The sequence below is a fragment of the Amblyomma americanum genome, chromosome 2 (assembly GCF_052857255.1).
Source record: "Amblyomma americanum isolate KBUSLIRL-KWMA chromosome 2, ASM5285725v1, whole genome shotgun sequence".
Taxonomy (NCBI): domain Eukaryota; kingdom Metazoa; phylum Arthropoda; class Arachnida; order Ixodida; family Ixodidae; genus Amblyomma; species Amblyomma americanum.
The window spans coordinates 105,297,602-105,318,487 of NC_135498.1; the positions used below are offsets into that span (position 1 = coordinate 105,297,602).

The following is a 20,886-nucleotide window of genomic DNA, read 5'->3' on the forward strand; positions in this document are numbered from 1 at the left end:
GAGCTATTGCTCTACTAGCTTACACGCCTCTTCAGACCGGGAAGCATCATCTCGTCATCTTCTAGCTAAGCACTGTTTCTCTGCTATCGTCACCGGCTAGAGCGGTCAGTCAGTTTATTAGGTTAATCAAATGCTTGTAAGACACATGACACGAAACCGCGAATGGGCGTCATGAAAAAGTATGCTCTGGCTGCTCCATCTCCACATTAACACGTAGACCGCATGATGCCCCGCCCTTTTGCTCACCGTAGCGTGGCAACCCAACAATAACTTGTCAACCTAGTTCTTAGAAGTAAATTTCCACTTACGTTTTTGTCTGCCGGCTGTCTCATTTAACTTGGGTTACTTCTTTTAATGTGGGTAGTAATGTGTTCTATAAGCAGAGCTCAAAGTATTACCATTTTCACGTTAATCACTGGTAAATAAATTGTCCAGGGTGACAAAAATACTGAGACAGGCTTTAAATGACTTTTGACCGCCCAGAATTGCTACATTAAGTCACCGGAAAAAGTCAGTATTTCATTCGCCGGGAAAAAAACTAAAGTGGCACCCTGAAATAGAAACTGAAAGTCCACCGCATTTTCGAAAAATAAAAACCGAAAAGTTCAACACCTACATATAAGTCAGTACGACTAAGGTATGGATACGTACCACACTTGAAGTCTTTTTGCAGTCATTGGTACAAATATGTGCCCATTGTTCCTGCAATACCAGTGGTCGAAATAGGTTGAAAGTGATTTCATTCAATTTCTAGAATCATTCTCAGCACAATTTTAAAGTTTGTATGCATGTCAGGCATGCATGTAGCTCGAACTTTATAAAACTGAAACAGTGGATCATCATCCGTTTTGCTTCTCATGAGTCCTAATTTGTGGAGTTTACAAAACCTGGGAGCTGCTTTCTACTTTCCGAATACACTGCAAAGATAGCGATGCATTGTTTCCCTACCAAACCCTCCTGTAAAAAGTGCGCATTTTGAGCAAACCATTTTGTCATACCATTTGTATATTGTAATGTGGCATTGAACCACGTAGACAACACTGTGACAACACTGGCCGATTTTTGGGGCTACGCATAAAGCAAGGCAAGGAAGATCAAGTAATGCACGGGCATTGGCTTCGTTAGGCAGTTCAATAAAACAACACTGAAGGCTATGCACCGGCTGCATTTCAAGACCGTGGTGACAAGACCAACTTTAACCAGCGATTTCTGAACACACAAGTTTCTTAATTTTATGGAAGATTTTCTCTGGAACCAACAGACCACTCACCTCAGTTTTTTTTTAGGGTTTTACTATTGTGTGATGCATATACCGAACTAAATTAACTGCATGTGGTCGAATATGTTTTTATGTTTAAAGAAATTTCTCTTTGCAGGTAGTGCGAAAACTTAATTGCCAGTGTTTGGAAATTTAGTTTGAACACAGACTATGACAAAAGTCCTCTTGTTGAACTTTGGCTAATCACATGGAAACTCACCCCCCCCCCCCCCCTCAAACCTTGTTCACGTTGATATGTTTAGTATTGTGAAGACTCCCACCTTTCTGCCCTCTCTTTACCATGGACTACAAAATCAACTGTTAGATGTTGGCAGTAAGGGCTCCCTGGGAGTCGCCATACTGCTCGCTGGTCTGTTGTATGCTACTCGTGCTAGCACGATGGAAGCGGGCAGCGAGACCGGTATGCGACAGTTTAGAGAGGAGACGTTTCGACAATGCCCTCATTCGATGAAAAATTCTTTAATTTTAGTTTGGAATAAGGCTCACATACTGAAAAAAATAAAGTGAAGAAATTTTATTTCTGTAGTCTAAGCAGCTGATTAAAAACACACCCTTAATTAAGCTATAAAATTCATGAATTTATTTATAAATAACATCAGCAATATGCTTCCTTCTTTTTTATTGAAACTTACACGCACCATGTATATACATTTTGCAAGCGCCATGCAACATTCCACTTCTTTAGCTTGAGTGAAGTGTGGCAAAACAAATGGAGCCATACGAATAAAGTAGACAGACGCGCGGAGCGAACCGATGCCAAGCTTCAGAATTCTGAGTAAAAAAAAAAACACTTCCTCCAAAAAATTTACGGATGACGAAACCAACCCCTGAGCCAACTCGTGGACTGAGCCGCCACGGTGGCTCCGTGGTTAGAGCGCTCGGCTGCTGACCCGAGAGACGCCGGTTCGACACCGGCCGCGACGGTCACATTTCGATGGAGGTGAAATGCTAGAGGCCCGTGTGCTGTGCGGTGTCAGTGAATGTAAAAGAACCTCAGGTGGTCAAAATTATCCTGAGCCTTCCACTACGGCGTCTCCCATAGCCTGGCGGGCCAAACCAAACCGTAGTGCGGACGATTGTGAAAACCGCATTTATCAGTGCCAACGCAGCGAAATGTAAAAACAGCTGAGTTTGATGCAAAGATGCGTCTCGAAGCGCTTTATCGAAGCCTGCGACGTATGACAGTAAACATGAATTAAGTGACAAGGCGCGATACATAAAATGATGGTTTCAGTGTGCCGCGGGAAATGTAAGCGCTTAATCCGGCCACTAAGCATGGCTGGACATGAGCCGCCGATTGCAACGTTTGAAAATATTACTTACACGACGATGTCCACGGAAGTTGAGTTCACTGCAGCAATGATGGCGCCGCTCTGCGGGAGGCATTTCCCCGGTCGGCTCCACCGTTGTAGCTCGAACGTTGATGCTGAGGGTTGCAGAAGTACTTGCTGTTGGGCTAGTTCGTCATAAAGTTGAATGGCGCAAGGGAACGAACACAGGAAGACACAGAGACAGAAAGAGCACCTTGTGTCTTCCTGTGTTAGTTCCCTTGCGCCATTCAACTTTATGCTGAGGGTGATGGCGGTAGCGGAGCACTGGCTGTTGCGGAACTTTAACACTATGTAACGTGCAAGTGAGATACCCGCACTATACTCACGCCCGCGCAAACCACGACGCCCACAGCCGTAGGCCACGCCCTGCGTAAACGCCGCACGGTATTTACAGTCTCGCGGGCTGCGCGAAAGCGAAAGTATGCGCGTTCGCGAAGTCCGAAGCCGACAAAAAAAAATATGTTACCTCGAATGTAGGCCGAACAAAAGAAGCGAGGACAGCGTTCACAAAATGCAAACAGCATTTATTGAATCTGAACGTGCAGAGCTCATTCAACGTCGTCATTGCTGCTAGACTCGTCGCTGTGTTCCTTGTCACTGTCACCTTCAAACAGTGGACTATCTTCGGTACCGTCAAGCGCATTAGATATGCTGCACTTTTTAAAGGCGCACACACACAATCAAAGTATCTGGGATGTCATCCCACACTGCAGCTACCCAGCCCGCCAGCTGCAATAGCGATGCACGTTTGATGCGGCCCGTTGCAGTTAGCAGTCAACCAGTCCGTGTAATATTTCCGCAGACGATCCTTGAAAGGTTTGTTGATGCAGACATCAAGTGGCTGCAACTGGCCCGTCATGCCGCCCGGTATAACAGCAAGATCCATGTTCGCTTGGGCGGGCGCAGGCTTCACGTTGTCGGTCAAGTGCCCACGATAAGTGTCAACGACAGGGAGCAAGTTCTTTGTCAAAAGGGCTCCTGGATGCCGTCGCCACACAATCTTAACCCACTCTTCCACCATTGCACCCGTCATCCACCCGTTCTCATTTGCCCGCACAATGACATTTCTTGGGAAAGTTTCTCAAGCAGGCAGTGCCTTCCTTTTAAATATCATATAAGGAGGGAGTTTATGTCCATCAGCTGTGCCGCACAGCATCACAGTTGCGCGCTGCTTCTCGTAGCCTGCAGAGCGCACCTTCACCTCCTTGGCACCCTTTTCATTCACGGTGTATGCCACTGGCATATCAAAATACACAGCCGTCTGGTCGGCGTTGCCGACTTGCCCAAGGTTGTAGCCTGCCGCTTCTCTCTTTTGGAGCACGTAGCGCTGAAAAGCTATCAGCTTTTCTTCGAAATCGCTGGCAGCTTCTGGGAGATTGAAGTGCTACATCGGAGGCTGAAGCCAAAGCGCTTCATGAATTTCTGAAGCCAGCCCCTGCTGGCTTTGAAATAATCTGGCGTTAGGCCTCGCTCCCTCGAAAGTTCCCTAGCTTTCGCTTGGAGCACTTCTGTTGTCACTGGAAGGGCACCTGCTCTCTGCGTCCGAACAAAGTTGGCCAAAACTGTCTCCACTTCGTGGTGACGGCCTTTCTTTGGTCCGCTAAATGCCATCCTCGTTGCGGCGCACGCAAAAAGCTGCTGTCGTTGTCCCCTCCAATGACGGACGTTTTTCTCGTCGACGCCGAAGCCCCGCCCAGCTTGAAGGTTCGACTATGCCTCTGCGGCTATCACAACTTTTCGCTTGAAAGCGGCACTGTAGTGGCATCTCCTGCTTGGTGCCATCACGATAACACCACACCGCACACCGATACAACCGACACGACACAGGTCAAAATGGCGACCTCGCTTGTGTACGGTTGGCTACTGGCACGGCAAGTAGCGGCTGCGATACAGACTTTTCTATATGGCGCTAGCTATGCACCATATCAGTGCCTCCTCTATACCATATTTAGCAGTTTCAATGAAAGACTGGTGCGTTTTTTTTTAATTCTCGAATCTAAGCCGACCCTAAAGTTTGGAATATTATTATTTGAAAAAAACTATCGGCCTTGATTCGAATAAATAAGGTAGGTGTCCCGGGCGTTTACATTTTTTTAGATAGGACAATTTTTCTGGCTCTGCAGCACCAAGCGACAAGGATGATTGCTATGCTCGGGAGCACCTACTTGTGTGAGCATCTCTTCTCTTTATTGAAATTCAACAAATCTGCACTGCGTTCAAGGATGACAGACAACCACCTCAGAGCCCCCATGCGAATCGCCGCCGCATAAGACCTAACACCAGATATTGCATACCTTGTCGCTGCTAAGCACTGTCAAACCTCTAGCGAGCAGCATGCTAACAACTGAAGGGCAATTCCTGTGATTAAAAAGTGCAAACCTCTTCTTGATAAGGCTAATTATCTTCATAGTTTCTTTTTTTAACACACTGCAAGATTGGTGCTCACATCACCAGTCCCTCCCCCCGCCTCCCCCCCCCAAAAAAATATACCATCGTGATTGAAGCTCTCCCCTCTTTTTTTTTTTTAACCGGCTTCTGGCCCGCAGGGGACGAAATTTTCTCAATGCGGCCTGCATAGCAATACGTGTTTGAGACCCCTGGTATATACCATATGTCGCTTTACAGTTGGAACGCAGATAATGGGATATCAAGAGCAGGAGGTGAATTTTTCGAGTCAATCGTTCTGCTTAAAGGGACAGCACACCGACTTTTAGTGACCCAATTTCTTTTTTTTTTTTTGCCCAATGGAAAGTTTGCTGCCTAAGGCACTGTATTCCGCAACAGTTTTATTGGAAACACTATAGGAAATTTTTCAGAGAATTCTTTAATCAGTGCATGCTGCCGTTCTTATGTAGTCCCGATGCTGGAAACCATGATCAGCGAGCGCAATGGCGATTGCATGTCGGAAAAAGCGCTGTAACAAAAACTAACGTAAATCTCACCTGCCAGACAGTTATATTTTTAGTATATGGAGTAGTGTCCATTTCATTTTCCACACCCAAAGCTGTTGTGGCACACCTTGTTGATGAAAGTTTTAAAAGACCGTGGTTGCCGCTCCATCCAAGAAATTCAGAACAGTGTGGCATCATCTAGTTACAAAAGCTAAAAGCGCATGGCCGACGATGCGAAGAGAGCATTCCTTTTTCATCAAATGGTGCACTGGAGAGTGTAAACTACAATTAAACATGACGAACACTTGTGAAAGAAAAAAAAACACTGCTCTTGAAACAAATAAGCAGTATTTTACCGAGATGTGGTCATGTGGTGGGCTACTGTGATAATGGCGGGTTTTGCCACAATATAGCTTTTTATGCAATTTTCAAGGCCAAATTAAAATTAGAAATCCTTGTTTCTTTGATATTGCAGTGCTCAATTCTTACAGTTTGAGGCACAATCTTTTCATTTCCACTATAATCTCATGACACGTTTTGGTCAGTGTTTGGTCCCTTTAATAGCTCCCCCTTGTAGTTCCCAGAGTGCATGGGCACAGAAAATTAGTGTTAGTAGAGGTAAGCAGGGTTTCATCTGCATATTGGTAAATATATGATGAATATGTAATGCTGGTAAGATCATTACCATGAAGATTAAATAAAAAATAGCCATAATATAGAGCTCTGGGAAACACCAAGTGTAAAAAATTTTACTGCTTTGCACAGCTCTACACATCACCATTTGAGATCACTCAGAAAGATAGGGCTTTAAGGTTTCAGACTACATTCTGATCTTGTTTTTTATCTTAAATGTCCCCAAACCTTCGACAAAATGTCAGAAAAAAAAATTATTCATGATTCGCAACAGTGCAGCAGACACAGACAGAAGGAAGACAAAACAGGCACTATCACTTTTGCTGCGCTGTAGTGAATTATGAATCTATACCAACTTGCCCAAATCTCTTTACTGGCCAAAAAAAACTACATTCCGACTTTATTTCACTTGAAGGTTAAAGCAAGTTTCACATTTTCAATTCAAGGTGAAACATTGTCTTTGTCTCTGACATTAATAAGTTGGTAATTTTGCCTCACCTTAATATTATAGTTACTCTGCTAGCCCTTCAATATTTGATGTTTGTGATGTTATCAGCTATTATGCTTTAGGTGCATAAACTATGTAAGTACCTCCACGAGACAAATAGGTGGCTCTTGAAGGCAGTGCTTAAGGGAAGTTAACTGGTGCCCTTATAGATAAGCTACAGTACTACTACAGCCTCACCATATGAGCTAATGTGAGAGATGGAGACCTTTGAGGAATGGAACAAGCCACAGCTGCCATAGTGTCACTGTAGTTCTACACACCAGCATCCTGGGGTCGGTCTGTGCCATGTGGCCCGTTGTGGTGTGGAATAAAAAAAGTTGAAGCAGTGGGTCAGTGGAGCTATGTGCACAAAAAGGCAAGCAGTCACATGAGCAAACAGAGCTCACCATGTCTCCAGGAGGCCTAGCTAAGCACCTGTGTTTTAGGCATCTACTTATTTCCCTATCGTTGACATGTTTTGAAAGCTCTATTTTTGTTTTACTCAAACCTTGTGTTACAGGAACAGTGATAACTTTATTGAATTAATATTTTGAAATGAAAATCTTTACACTCATGCAGTTAATAAGAGAAATAAAATAAATGCAGAATTCTAGAGCTTACAGCCCACTATTGGGCCAGGCGTGATTAATCTCTAATTTTTTTCTCACTTTTAGTTTTTCAAAGATTATGTTCCCAGTATTCATCACTGCATTTAAACTAGTTCATTGTGTAGGTCACACATACAGCTACATAAATACGAAAGCTTTTCTCAATTCCCCATTTCAGTGGCTACTTACTGCTGGCATGATTAGCAATTTTAAATAGTATGGCAGCCTAATTCAGTCTCTATATGAGCAAGTGTCTAAAAAGCTGGTGTTGAATTTCAAAACTGATTTTTCATTTGTGGCATAGGAAATGGTATGGGAATACGTCTACTTAAGGCAGAATAGTAACTGCAGATCAGGATCATGGGAGTGAAATAACTAGAACATTTAATAAGAATCAGGTAGAGCCTATTTGGCAAGTAAGCAATATCCCTCAAGAGAAATCTATATAACACCTGTATATTAACAGTACTCACATATATGAAACAGAAACATGGGGGCTGATGAAAAGTGTTGACTTAAATTGAGGACAATGCAGCTGGCTATGGAAAGTAAAAAGATATACTTGTAACATTAGGAGACAGGAAGAAGGCAGAGTGAGTCAGGCAACAAGCACGGGTTAATGATATCCTAGTCGGAATCAAGAAGAAATGTGCTTCGGCACAGCATGTAATGCGAAGGCAAGATAACCAATGGTCATTAGGAGTAATGAGTAGATTCCTAGCGAAGGCAAGCATAGCAGTGGGCAGCAGAAAGTTAGGTGGGCGGAGGAGATAAAGGTGTTTGCAGGGATAGGGTGGCCACAGCTGGTGCATGACAGGGATAATTGGATACATATGTAAGAGTCCTTTGCCCAGCATTGGGCATAGTCGGGCTGATGACGATGACGACCTCAGCAACAAAAAGGCCACAATTAAAACCCATAGCTAGCTAAACGCTTTTTTAACATCAAGAAAAAGGCAAATTGAAATCTTTTTTTGCTGAAACTGGAATCAAGAGAATTCGACAGTCTCTATAACAATATTTGGGTACTGGAGCGTGCAACACACCCAAATTGATGCTCACTTCGTAAATCAAATATGCCGTCATTACTGATAAAGTATGTTTTATAAAGTGACAGTGACAGCACACAGCTGATGGAAGTGCGTGTGGTAACAGCTCCGTACCTGGCAAGTCAAGGTTCAACGAGCAGTGTCGATGAGCTTTGAGCTCGTTTTCGCACTGTCGGGCGGGAGTTCATTTTACGACGTGCACTCGTAGTAAACCTTTTCGCCTTTCCTGGTGCTTCTCCACTTATTCCTTCCCACGAAGAGCTCGTCGGTCGCGTTGCCGCTGCAACCGCTGCGGAGTTTACGAGCATGGGAGCAGCCATGTTAAACGCGCGTGACGTCCCCTGCTGTGTTTTTTTTTTTTTTTTCTGTTGAACTGCACTTCGTCATTGAAGACTCATTCCGTTTCGTATGGTGAACATAGGTCTAATATCTTTGTGCAACTTTTTTATATCTAGCTTCACGCACTTTTTTTTTTAAATTCTGTACACGTCCTCGTCGGGGCTGCGCGAAGACACCGCCAGGGCAACCGCTGGCGATTTTCGCCTTTGATCTGAGTAATTGCTATGCAATTTGTGAGCAGTTTGGGGTATTATTAACTTTAAAGCACTAAAAAACATGTGCCTATGCAGCTATTATGGCCAATGGAGCGGGCGCATTGAGAGAGGTTTTGGAATTAGGGAGCATTGCCGCTTGCAGCTTACGCGGCGTCTGGGGCTTTTTTGAGGGTCATCCGAGGGGGCTTCGGATCGTAACCGAATTTAGGTTATCGCTTCTCGGCCTCCTATGGCTATGATCGTTGTGTAGTTTCTGTTCTTATCAGCTTAATATCTGGTAGGGATCCTATATGGGTCCCAGATATTAAACGTATTTTTGTAAAGCGGCAGAGTGCTTGAGGCTCGCTTCACCTCTGCCACGGGTTGGCCCGGCATAGCACTGCAGCTGGGATCGGCCCACTCACCCCATCCCGGGGTGAGATGTTCCACAATACAAAAACAGAATATGAATTCTTGCAGCATCGCCCGAAGGTGCGATGCAAACCGGCCGCACTGACTGCATTAGGCTGGTTCTTTCCGAGCGCTCGCGTCCACGTGACAGAGCCACTTCCGCCATTTCGCGAAAGCGGTGCGAGGCCTCGGCGTCCCCTGCGCGTAGAAGCAAGTGTAGGCTTTTGACGCAGTAGCAGCCTCCTTGCTGTGTTGTGTTTTGCGGGTGCCGCGCTGTGTGAGGAAAAATGTCCAAGATACGCCGGATAACTACGCTAGGAACGCAGTCTGTGTTGCTGTCGGATGACAACAGCGATTCCAGCAGCAGCTCAGACGAGGACGACAGTGCTATACACAAGGCGATGAGCGTCCCGTGGGACGGAAAGCCGGGGTAGCGATCGATACAGGCTCAGCGGCGACCGCGATGCAAACTATGTGCGGCTAAAGGTAATCAAGGGACCTTACGTGCGGCTACTGTTGACATCAGCAGCGGTGCCGCGGAGTGGTTCCGGAAGTTACGTCCCCCTTCTGCCTCCTGCGCTTCCGCTCTAAAAACTCGCTGACCATTCGGCTTGACTAGTCTCGCTATGCGCTCAGAGCGAGAGCGGCTCCCACCCTGCGGATGCTCTACACTGCCCCATACCTAGAACTATCCAAACACGACATAAATACTTTGGATGCCTTGATCCGCAAGGCATTCAAAGTCGCACTTCATCTTCCCCTCAACACCCCCACAGACAGATTACTTCACGGCCACATGGGGACCCAAGGAGGTAGACACGACCATCCTCCTAGACAAGACCAGCTGCATCGAACCGGCGAAATTCCCCCTCGACGCATTCACGGAAGAAGAAGTCCTCAGGAAGCTCCGCAAGTGTGAGAACAGCGCCCCCGGGAACGACCGCATCACCTACCAACACTGGAAAGCCACCGACCCGGAAGCCAAGTTCTTGACCGCCGTATTCAACACCTGCGTCAAGTTCCAGAGAGTGCCCCAAGAATGGAAGGAGTCCCGGACGGTACTGATCCACAAGAAGGGAGAGGAGCAAGACATCGGCAACTGGCGCCCCATCGCCCTCGGCTCGACGATCGCGAAGCTGTACGCCGGCTGCCTAGCGTCCAGGCTGCAGCGTTGGTTCGAAGAGCACGAGACCCTCTCGCGCTGCCAAAAGGGGTTCCTGCCGCACGACGGGGTGTTCGAGCACAACTTCGTGCTGCAGGAGCGCCTTGACGCGGCGCGGGCCGGCCGTGGGGAGCTCTGCGTGGCGTTCCTGGACTTCGCCAACGCCTTCGGCTCCGTCGCCCACAACGCCATCGTCGACGCCCTGCGAGGAGCCGGCGCCGGAGATGACTTCTGCGCCATCGTAGCCGACCTGTACCGCGACAACACCACCCGCATCGTAGCAAAGGACGGAGCAACGCAGTCCATCGACATCTCTGCCGGAATTCGCCAAGGCTGCCCCCTCAGCGGACTACTCTTCAACCTGGTCATCGATCCAGTGCTACGAGAAGTTCAAGGAGACGAGCGACAACACAACATCCTGGCCTACGCCGACGACCTGACCCCGCTGGCCAACAGCCCGGAAGAACTTCAAGCCCGGATCGACAAAGTGACAGCCCTCTCTTCCAGGTTGGGACTTCAACTCAACCCCGGAAAATGCAAAACCCTGCACCTCAGCGGCCGGACGCCCGTCGGAACCAGGCCGACAGTCTTCGAAATCAACGGGACGGCCATACCAACGATCAACGACTTCGAGTCCCAATCTTTTCTAGGACGCCCCGTCGGATTCAGCGTGTTCCCGGACACCGCGACCGTCGACGACGCCATCGGCGTAGGCCGCCGCCTGCTGACCTCGATGCTCGCCCCGTGGCAGAGGTTGGACGCTGTCAAAACATTCGTATATCCAGCACTCAACTTCTCCATGCGGTGCGGGTTGTTGGGGAAGGCAGAGTGGGAGCGCCTCGACGAAGCCCTGCGACCACTAATCAAAAGAACTCTTTACCTTCCAGCAAACGCCAGCAACGACTACATCTACGGCAGCGCAGCAGCGGGCACGGCGGGAATTCCCCTGGCAGCGGAGCTGAGCGACATCTGCCGCATCGACAGCGCTTTTAAACTCCTTTCCTCTCCAGACGCAGAGGTTCGAGACCTGGCGAAGCGAGCCGTCACCGAGATCACCACCAAGAGACTGGGACGAGAAGTCACCGAGGCGGACGTCGCAGCCTACCTCAGCGGGGAGACGGAGGGTGACTTCAGGGCGCGGGCCTCGCAGCTCAAATCCGTATGGACGGAGGCGCGAAAGGCGTCCCGGCGTCTCGAGGTCACGTGGGAAATGCGGGAAGATGGGCCCCACATCACCTTCGCCGACGTGACTCTGGCGCCGAAGCACCGAACGAAGGTCGTGAAGAAGCTGCGTTCGATCGCCACGGCCGCACGAAATCACTCTCTCCAACAGAAACCCAACCAGGGGAAAGTGATGGAGTGCGTCGCCGCCGATCCCAGCAGCTCTCACTTCATGCGTTCAGGTCTTTTCACCCGTTTCTGTGACTGGCGTTTCCTTCACAGGGCAAGGTTTAACCTCCTGCCACTCAACGGGGCCAGGCCGTGGGCACGTGCAAGCGACCAGCGGTGCAGAGCGTGCGGGCACAACAAGGAAACCCTACCCCACGTGCTCTGCCACTGCATGCGTCAGAGTGCTGCCTACACGGACCGGCACAACAAAATCGTGAACCGGCTGAAAACGGCCGCTGGGAAGCGATTCACAGTCACCCACGAGAACCGTCCCGTGGGAACGACTAACCTCAGGCCAGACCTCGTTCTGGCGCGAGGGGAGTCGGCGATCGTCATCGACGTCACTTGCCCCTTTGACAATCGCAGAACTGCCTTCGATGCGGCACGGGAGAGTAAGGTCGCCAAGTACGAACCCGTGCGCCAATACCTGCTGCGAAAGTTCCAGCGGGTCAGCGTCGAGGCAATCGTTGTTGGAGCGCTCGGCTCTTGGGACCCCAACAACGATAAAGTAATGAAGAGGCTCTGTAGCAGACGCTACTTGCGCCTCTTCAAGAAGCTGGCGGTGAGCGACACCATCGCTGCTTCACGCGAAGTCTACTCCAGACACGTGGCTGCAAAGTGAGGGGCTCGCACTTCGGTGGACCTCAGCAGCTGCGAGTTGGAAGACTTCAAACACGCACAACTGCACACTCACACCACACGGATAAAACTTACAGACGAGACTTCCGATAAAAAGGAACGAACAATAATCAGATATGCCGATGAGAAAAAGGAAATGTCCCGAAACATTTCTGAAAAAGCCTCTGTTCTTATCAGCTTAATATCTGGTAGGGATCCTATATGGGTCCCAGATATTAAACGTATTTTTGTAAAGCGGCAGAGTGCTTGAGGCTCGCTTCACCTCTGCCACGGGTTGGCCCGGCATAGCACTGCAGCTGGGATCGGCCCACTCACCCCATCCCGGGGTGAGATGTTCCACAATACAAAAACAGAATATGAATTCTTGCAGCATCGCCCGAAGGTGCGATGCAAACCGGCCGCACTGACTGCATTAGGCTGGTTCTTTCCGAGCGCTCGCGTCCACGTGACAGAGCCACTTCCGCCATTTCGCGAAAGCGGTGCGAGGCCTCGGCGTCCCCTGCGCGTAGAAGCAAGTGTAGGCTTTTGACGCAGTAGCAGCCTCCTTGCTGTGTTGTGTTTTGCGGGTGCCGCGCTGTGTGAGGAAAAATGTCCAAGATACGCCGGATAACTACGCTAGGAACGCAGTCTGTGTTGCTGTCGGATGACAACAGCGATTCCAGCAGCAGCTCAGACGAGGACGACAGTGCTATACACAAGGCGATGAGCGTCCCGTGGGACGGAAAGCCGGGGTAGCGATCGATACAGGCTCAGCGGCGACCGCGATGCAAACTATGTGCGGCTAAAGGTAATCAAGGGACCTTACGTGCGGCTACTGTTGACATCAGCAGCGGTGCCGCGGAGTGGTTCCGGAAGTTACGTCCCCCTTCTGCCTCCTGCGCTTCCGCTCTAAAAACTCGCTGACCATTCGGCTTGACTAGTCTCGCTATGCGCTCAGAGCGAGAGCGGCTCCCACCCTGCGGATGCTCTACACTGCCCCATACCTAGAACTATCCAAACACGACATAAATACTTTGGATGCCTTGATCCGCAAGGCATTCAAAGTCGCACTTCATCTTCCCCTCAACACCCCCACAGACAGATTACTAGGCCTGGGCCTCCACAACACGAACAGGGAACCCGTGGAGACCCATCGACAGGCCCAATACATAAGGCTTACACAAACCTCCACAGGCCAGTATATCCTGGACTCCCTCGGAATCAGAATACCGGCCAACGACCCAACCCTCCTCCCCATTTTTCGATCCCTTCACCGAGAGCTGGTCATCAAGCCACTGCCAAAAAATATGCACCCCTCCCACCATGAGCAGCGCCGCAGAGCCCGTGCGAAGGCACTCCATCCAGTGTACGGCTCCGAGCCGGACGCCGTATGGGTGGACGCCGCCTGCACGGTTGACGAAGCAACCGCTGCCGTGGTGGGCTACTCTTCATCCGCCCTCCTCACACTACCTCTTCCCCCTGACACCACCCCAGAGGCTGCAGAGGAAGCCGCCATCGCAATTGCCATCACCCGCACGGAAGCCCAGTACATTTTAACAGACTCTAAAACTGCAATTCTAAATTTTGCGCGAGGCCGAGTCCACGTCCCTGCTTTTGTCATACTGGGCTCGCCCGATGCACCCCCACCCCGCCATGTAGAGCTTATATGGGTGCCTGCGCACTCCGGGAATCCCGGAAACGAGGCCGCCAACCTTTTAGCCCGAGGTTCTTTAAACCGGGTTCAGGTGGCCTCGGATCGGGGATTCGCGAGGGAGCGAATGCACTCGTTCAGCGAGATGACGCAGGCCTACAGAGCCTCGCGCCAGCTCTACCCCCCGCCCCGCCCCTCCCTAGATAACAAACACGCAACACTCTGGCGCAAACTACAGACACACACACACCCCTCACCCCTGACCCTAGCCCACTATCACCCCTCCTTCACCACTCTTGCCTGCACCTTGTGCCCAGAACCATTCGCCTCTTCCCTCCACATCCTCTCCCTCTGTCCGGCGGACCCTCCCCCGCGCGGCCTAGAGGACCTCAAGACCTGGGAGGACTGGGAGACCCTGCTGCGCTCGGAGGACCCGGCCGTGCAGACAATCGCCACCGGCCGGGCTGCCAGTGTTATGGACCTTAGGGACATAAACACTTGAGTGCAGTGGGGTCGTGCGGAGACCCAGGGGCGTGCCCCGACTTCCTCTCCAATAATAAAGTACGGACACGTACGATTGTGGCCGCGAGTATGAGCCATTAAAGGCTTTCACCTTAATTACTTTGCCTAAGGTGGTGTTGGTGACAAGGCGGAGAACCTGTTTGAGGAACTGCATTCGACTGACAGGACATGTATGGGTATCCTAAGCAGATTCTGAAATTACCCGCGGTCTGTGGCATGACCTAAGGGATATCTACAGGGGAAAGCCACGCGTCGCCATTTTGGCGCCGTCGGCCACGATTCATTTTAAGGCAAAAGCCTTACATGGCTCTTCAGAAGTGGAGCCCGGCATTTGTTCAAGAAAAGTACCAAAACTTTGTGACGTCATAGCAAAAGAAAAACGAAATTTCTTCCGCGTGTGCTACGCGGGAAATTGCATGAACCAAAGTAAGTGAGCATATGCAATCCAAAGATCACAAAACTGCTTCTTCGCGAAAAAACATGAACCTAATGTATGTGTTTCTAAGCTTACGAGTGTATGCTAATAGTAAGTGTGTCATTAAAAAGGAAGAAAAAATATAATTAAAAAATCCAAAGCATGCATGTAAGTATAGTCCTAAGTGCACTCCATCATTTTTCTCTTTTACAGGTATTTTCAAGTGCTAAGGTAGCACAGGGCAGGACAACATTCTCATGCAAATAAAACTTTATTGGATATCTCTGAAAATCGCATCTGCAGGCAGCTTTCTTCAATACAAGTAGTGTGTTTAGAAATGTAAAGGTCACAAAAAATTTGGCAGACATGAAAAATTTGAATCTGCAGCTTTTCTCCAGCATCACCAAGGTTTCAGTGCAAACAAATCTAAGAGAAAAACGCATGACAGCGTGATCCTACGCTTTCTTGTCTGTCTGTTATTTGCACTGCAGTCGGGTACAAGTAAAGAAAAAAGCAATTTTTCCCTGTCAAAGCGGATTCTCATGAACCCGCTAACGTGAGCAGCGGGACAATACAGGGAGTGGCGTGACAACAAATTGATAGTCCCTATCCGCTTTCACCTGAAGCGTAATGTGAAATTAGATGGAAGCTGGCTTACCGGCGAACATCATTCCGATCGCACTGTGTGCACTGCATGTGAAAATGCCCACGCGAATAACACCACTTCCCTCAAGACTCAAAACTGTTGTACACTTGTTGGTCTCTCTTAATTTTCATTACGACGTGTATTTATAAATTCAGTTCCCTTGTAGAAATGTTGGCAGCAGTCTCACAGTAGTCACAGAAGAAAGACCAATTGGTTCTAATGCAATTGTAATTTTTTTTTGCTGACCAGCTCAAACCATTTGAGTCGAATATGTATGCCAATTGAGCTCAATTGAATTGATGAGCCATTTTGTCTGGTTGGGTTCGATTGGTCGAGCTCAATGGGTGGTGAAAACAACATTGGTTTTCGACCCATCAGCCTCAAGTGGAAAATTTCCGACTGGACCCGTTGTTATCTTTTTTTTACTGGGATCTAACTGGTTGACTTTAGAGGGTTTTAAATATATAGCATACTGATCTTGAGTCTATAGGCTTCATATAAGGAGCCATTTCCAAAAAATAAAAATGTCTAAATATGTCTTTAACGAGTTCTTACGAAAAAGTTTTCTAGATCTTTTTTGGCGGAGCATTAGCACGCATATAACACCTCATTTTGCCTCATTGCCTACAGAACATCTGAAAATGGATTTCTTGTAGACATTACTGTATACTTTTGTAGGCTTTCGTTACACGTTGCGTAGCCCTTGTGTTTTGTGGGATACCATACAATAAAAACACACATCAGCATGCAAGTGAAATGTGCTTATCTATAGAGTGAGGTTAAAACACAAAATGCTTTTGTTGCTTATCCGTTGTTTAAAAAAGTAAAAAAAAGAGGTTTTGGTTTTCATTATTTTCAACCAATTGCAAGCATCAGCAGCAGAGCCGTGGGAAGCTTGAAACCGCGGATTGTCTACACCTGTTCAGAGGTTGGGAACAGTGGTGAACGTGGCGGCTACATCGTCCTGTGCACACTTTTCGGTAAACTGGCCTTGAAGTTAAGGTTGTGTGATCAGGTCTAAAAGCACGTCCTCAGGCCATGTGAACTGTTTTCTACGTGAAATTGAGAGTGTAGATAACTGTAGCTTTTTGAGAAACGCATCCTATATATAGTAATGCACGACTTGAAATCTTAATATTTCCAACTATAGAAGGTACTTTAGAAGCAAATAACGCACGTATATATATATATATATATATTGTAGGGGTGTGTTTATTCGGTGAACCCAGATGATTCCAGCCGCTCAGGGGAGACTCGCAGCGAAGCGTCAGGCGTGGCGAAAGAGCAAGGCAGCGAACCACTTCTTCGTCCTTGAGAGCGGCAGCACGCGACGCATGTCAGTGGTTATATCGATGAAGATTACCACACTACAGTTTCCCCCCCGGGCAGAGAAGGAGCCATCCTGGCGACTCATGGTGCCGCAGTGTATCGCAGTGTTGTACGCGTAGGTTACGAAGGGAAGAACGTGGTCCCAGTTGGAATGAGCGTCGTTGACGTACATGGCCAGCATGTCACTCAGAGTACGGTTGAAGCGTTCTGTCAGGCCATTCGTCTGAGGGTGGTAAGAAGTAGCGGTGCGATGAATGATGCGACATTCTTTCAGGAGGGCCTCGAGAGCGTCGCACAAGAAAACGCGTCCGCGGTCACTGAGCAGTTCCTTCGGAGTCCCGTGGCGAAGAATCAAGTTGTTGAGAATGAACAAAGCAACGTCTCTTGCAGAGGCAGAGGGTAACGGTGATGTTTCAGTGTAGCGAGTCAGATGGTCTACTGCCACAATAATCCACCGGTTTCCAGCAGGAGTAGTCGGAAGAGGGCCATAGAGATCTATGCCAACGCGGTCAAACGGACGAGCAGGGCAGGGTAACGGCTGCAACGAAACAGAGGACTTCTGAGGAGTTTGTCGGCGTTGACAAGATTCGCAAGCGCGCACGAAATGTCTTACGAAGCGGTACATTCCACGCCAGTAAAATCGCAGACGTAGGCGTGTGTAGGTTTTCAATACGCCACCGTGAGCACATTGTGGGTCACCATGGTACGCAGCACAAATGTCGGCGCGGAGATGACGCGGGATGACTAGAAGCCACTTCCGTCCATCAAGCAAATAATTGCGGCGATAGAGAAGACCGTCACGAATGGAGAAGTGGTGTGCTTGGCGGACGAGCGCTTTGGAGGAATGACCGGGAGTAGGACTTGAGAGAAAATTCAAAAGTGCATTGATCCAGGGGTCATTCCGCTGCTCGGTAGCCATGTCGATAGTTGTAAGAGTCGACATATCGTAGGCACAGACGTGGTCAGACGAATTATCTCTAGGCAATGGCGAGCGGGAAAGAGCATCCGCGTCCGTATGCTTCAGCCCTGATCGATAAATGACATGAATGTCAAACTCCTGGAGACGAAGAGCCCAGCGAGCAAGGCGACCGGATGGGTCTTTCAGAGAGGCAAGCCAGCACAAAGCGTGGTGATCGGTCACAACGTAAAACGGTCGACCATACACATAAGGACGAAATTTTCCGATAGCCCAAATAATGGCCAAACATTCCCTTTCTGTGACTGAATAATTAGATTCTGCCTTTGTCAATGTTCGGCTGGCGTATGCCACAACATACTCGCTGTAACCAGGCTTACGTTGGGTAAGGACGGCACCAAGCCCAATACCGCTGGCATCAGTGTGGATCTCCGTAGGCGCAGCCGGATCAAAGTGGCGTAGAATGGGCGGCGAAACCAAAAGGCGGCGTAAAGTGTCAAAGGCTTTATCGCAGGCTGGAGTCCAGGCGGAAAGGTCGGAGCTGCCGGCAAGGAGCTGGGTCAGAGGAGCGATGATAGAGGCGAAGTTCAAGATGAAACGTCGAAAGTAGGAGCAGAGGCCGATAAAGCTCCGAAGCTGCTTCAGGGAGGTTGGCTTCGGGAACTCTGCAACTGCGCGAAGTTTGGTGGGGTCGGGAAGAATGCCGTCCTTAGAAACTACGTGGCCTAAAATTGTGAGGTTTCGAGCGGCAAAGTGGCACTTCTTCAAATTCAACTGAAGCCCAGCGCCGGCGAGACACGTGAGGACATCCTTTAGGCGGAGAAGGTGAGAAGAAAAGTCGGCAGAAAAAACTACGATGTCGTCCAGATAACAAAGACAGGTCTGCCACTTGAGTCCACGAAGAACAGTGTCCATCAGGCGCTCGAAAGTAGCCGGGGCATTGCAGAGGCCAAAGGGCATAACGTTGAACTCGTATAATCCATCCGGTGTTATAAAGGCAGTTTTCGAGCGGTCATTATCAGCCATCGGTACCTGCCAGTAGCCGGAGCGCAAATCCAAAGAGGAGAAATACTCGGCTCCCTGTAAACAGTCCAAGGCGTCGTCGATTCGCGGCAAAGGATAGACATCTTTGCGCGTGATTTTGTTAAGCCTACGGTAATCGACGCAAAACCGGATGGAACCATCTTTCTTGGTGACCAAAACAACCGGAGAAGCCCATGGACTGTTAGATGGCTGTATGACGCCCCGGCGAAGCATGTCGTCCACGTTGTCAGCAATGACTTGGCGCTCAGAGGCCGACACGCGATAAGGACGCTGTCGTAAAGGTGCGTTTGTACCAGTGTCGATTGCGTGCGTAACGACAGACGTGCGACCCAGAGCAGTGTGAGGAAGGTCGAAGGCAGAAGTGAAGTTCTGTAGAAGAGCAGCGAGTTGATCGCGTTGTGCGGGTGGGAGATCTGCGTCAATAGCTTGTTGAAGAACATCGGGTGGTGTCGAAGCGGTCGCTGTATCGCAAGAGCTGAGCACATTAACGTCTAATGAAGTAGGCGTTGCAGGAAGAGTATTTACAAGCGCGGGATCAAGTTCTTCAATACGACCGAGACACTCGCCGCGTAGCAGGACGGACGGGCACGAAAATGGATTTGAGACGTACATTGCACTAAGGCCATCTTCGATCTTGAGGACCGCAAATGGAAGCAGGAGGCAGGGATGGCGTGAAGCGGCGTCGGAAGGTGTGAAGAAGACAGTCGAACTAATAACGCTTGCACAGGAGAGTGGAACGAAGGCAGCAGAAAATGGAGGAATGTCTGTGTCACTGGCGACGAGGAGTTTTGCAGGCCGGGTAGGGACGTCACACAAGACGGTATCACAAAGAGGTAAAAAGGAAACTTCCGCGCGGGCGCAGTCAATAACGGCATGATGAGTGGAAAGGAAATCGTAGCCCAGGATGATGTCGTGTGAGCAGCGAGACAGTACAATAAACTCGATGGTGTATAAGACGTCTTCGATGAGAACACGGGCCGTGCACGCCGCTGAGGGATGAATGCGCTGTGATGAGGCGGTGCGAAGCGAAAAGTCGGAAAGTGCGGTGGTCACCTTACGAAGACGACGGCAAAGAGCTTCACTGATGACTGATACGGCAGCGCCCGTGTCGACTAGAGCGAGTACTGCGACGCCGTCGACAAACACTTGAATTACGTTAGTGGGAGAACACCGAGGACTTGAAGAGTTCGAACCAAGCGCAGTTCTTGCCCCGGGAACTGCGACTGTTAGTTTCCCTCAACGGTGCCGGTAGAACGTCGGAGTGGGGACGGGGAACGGCGACGAGGGGAAGGTGATCGGCGAGCTGTGTACGTTTGATTGTCACGAGATACAAATTCGGAACTGGGCGGATTTCTCGGCGAGGGCTGGTCTGTATTGTAGGAGTAGTTCCATAGTTCAGGTCGAGAAGGTGGAAGGCGTTGGCGGCAAAGGCGTGCGACATGGCCCGGCAGCCCGCAAGAGTAGCAGATTGGTCGGTTGTCCGCGGTACGCCAAGGGTTCGTAGGGCGTTGGCGTACCCTTGGAATAGGGACATGGAATGCAGACCCAGGCAAAGGCGAAGGAAGGTTGGAAGGAGCGGCCTGGTAGGAAAGAGATGCTGATGGCATGAGCGGCCTGGCCGCAACTTGGGCGTAAGTCAGTGGTGCCGTTACTTGCGCTGGCACGGGGCTGGGCGGCAGCACAGGGCTGGGCGGGAGCATGGAGCTGGGAGGAAGAACGTCAGCGATGTGATCTTGAACGGCACGCCGTATGGTAGGGGCCAAAGACGGAGCCATGTCAGGAACAAGGCGGCCACTATCCTGTAACTGAGGGACCAGCGATAGCTGGCGGGCGACCTCTTCTCGAACGAAGGCTTTGATTTGCTGAAGTAAAGGGCTGTCCTCTGATGGGGTAGAACCGCCCAGCGCAAGTGTAGAGATGGCGTCGTCTCTAACACCGGACCGCCGGGTAGAAGCGCGCTTCTTACGAAGCA

At 49.5% G+C, this 20,886-nt stretch overlaps 1 protein-coding gene, 1 long non-coding RNA gene, 1 other non-coding gene and 1 pseudogene across 3 annotated transcripts; 3 read left to right on the top strand and 1 right to left on the bottom strand.

Moving 5' to 3' along the window:
* Nucleotides 1–651: 651 nt before the first annotated feature.
* LOC144118911 (uncharacterized) lies at nt 652–9,999 on the bottom strand. The gene is made up of 3 exons (XR_013312183.1): nt 8,393–9,999; nt 2,603–2,705; nt 652–702 (listed from the first exon to the last, which is right to left on the bottom strand). It is a non-coding gene; the product is annotated as an uncharacterized LOC144118911 (long non-coding RNA).
* Nucleotides 9,044–9,237, top strand: LOC144122309 (U2 spliceosomal RNA). The gene has a single exon (XR_013312904.1). It is a non-coding gene; the product is annotated as a U2 spliceosomal RNA (small nuclear RNA).
* A 1,035-nt stretch (nt 10,000–11,034) lies between the features above and the next one.
* Nucleotides 11,035–12,395, top strand: LOC144118912 (uncharacterized). Its single transcript, XM_077651689.1, has one exon. It carries the CDS (start codon nt 11,118–11,120, stop codon nt 12,393–12,395), a length of 1,278 nt encoding a protein of 425 aa, XP_077507815.1. The 5' UTR covers nt 11,035–11,117.
* A 153-nt stretch (nt 12,396–12,548) lies between these two features.
* Nucleotides 12,549–12,728, top strand: LOC144122313 (U2 spliceosomal RNA; annotated as a pseudogene).
* Nucleotides 12,729–20,886: the final 8,158 nt, after the last annotated feature.

Coding starts and splice junctions, on each gene's coding strand:
- LOC144118912 (XM_077651689.1), top strand. CDS start 11,118: ATGCTCGCCCCGTGGCAGAGGTTGGACGCTGTCAAAACATTCGTATAT.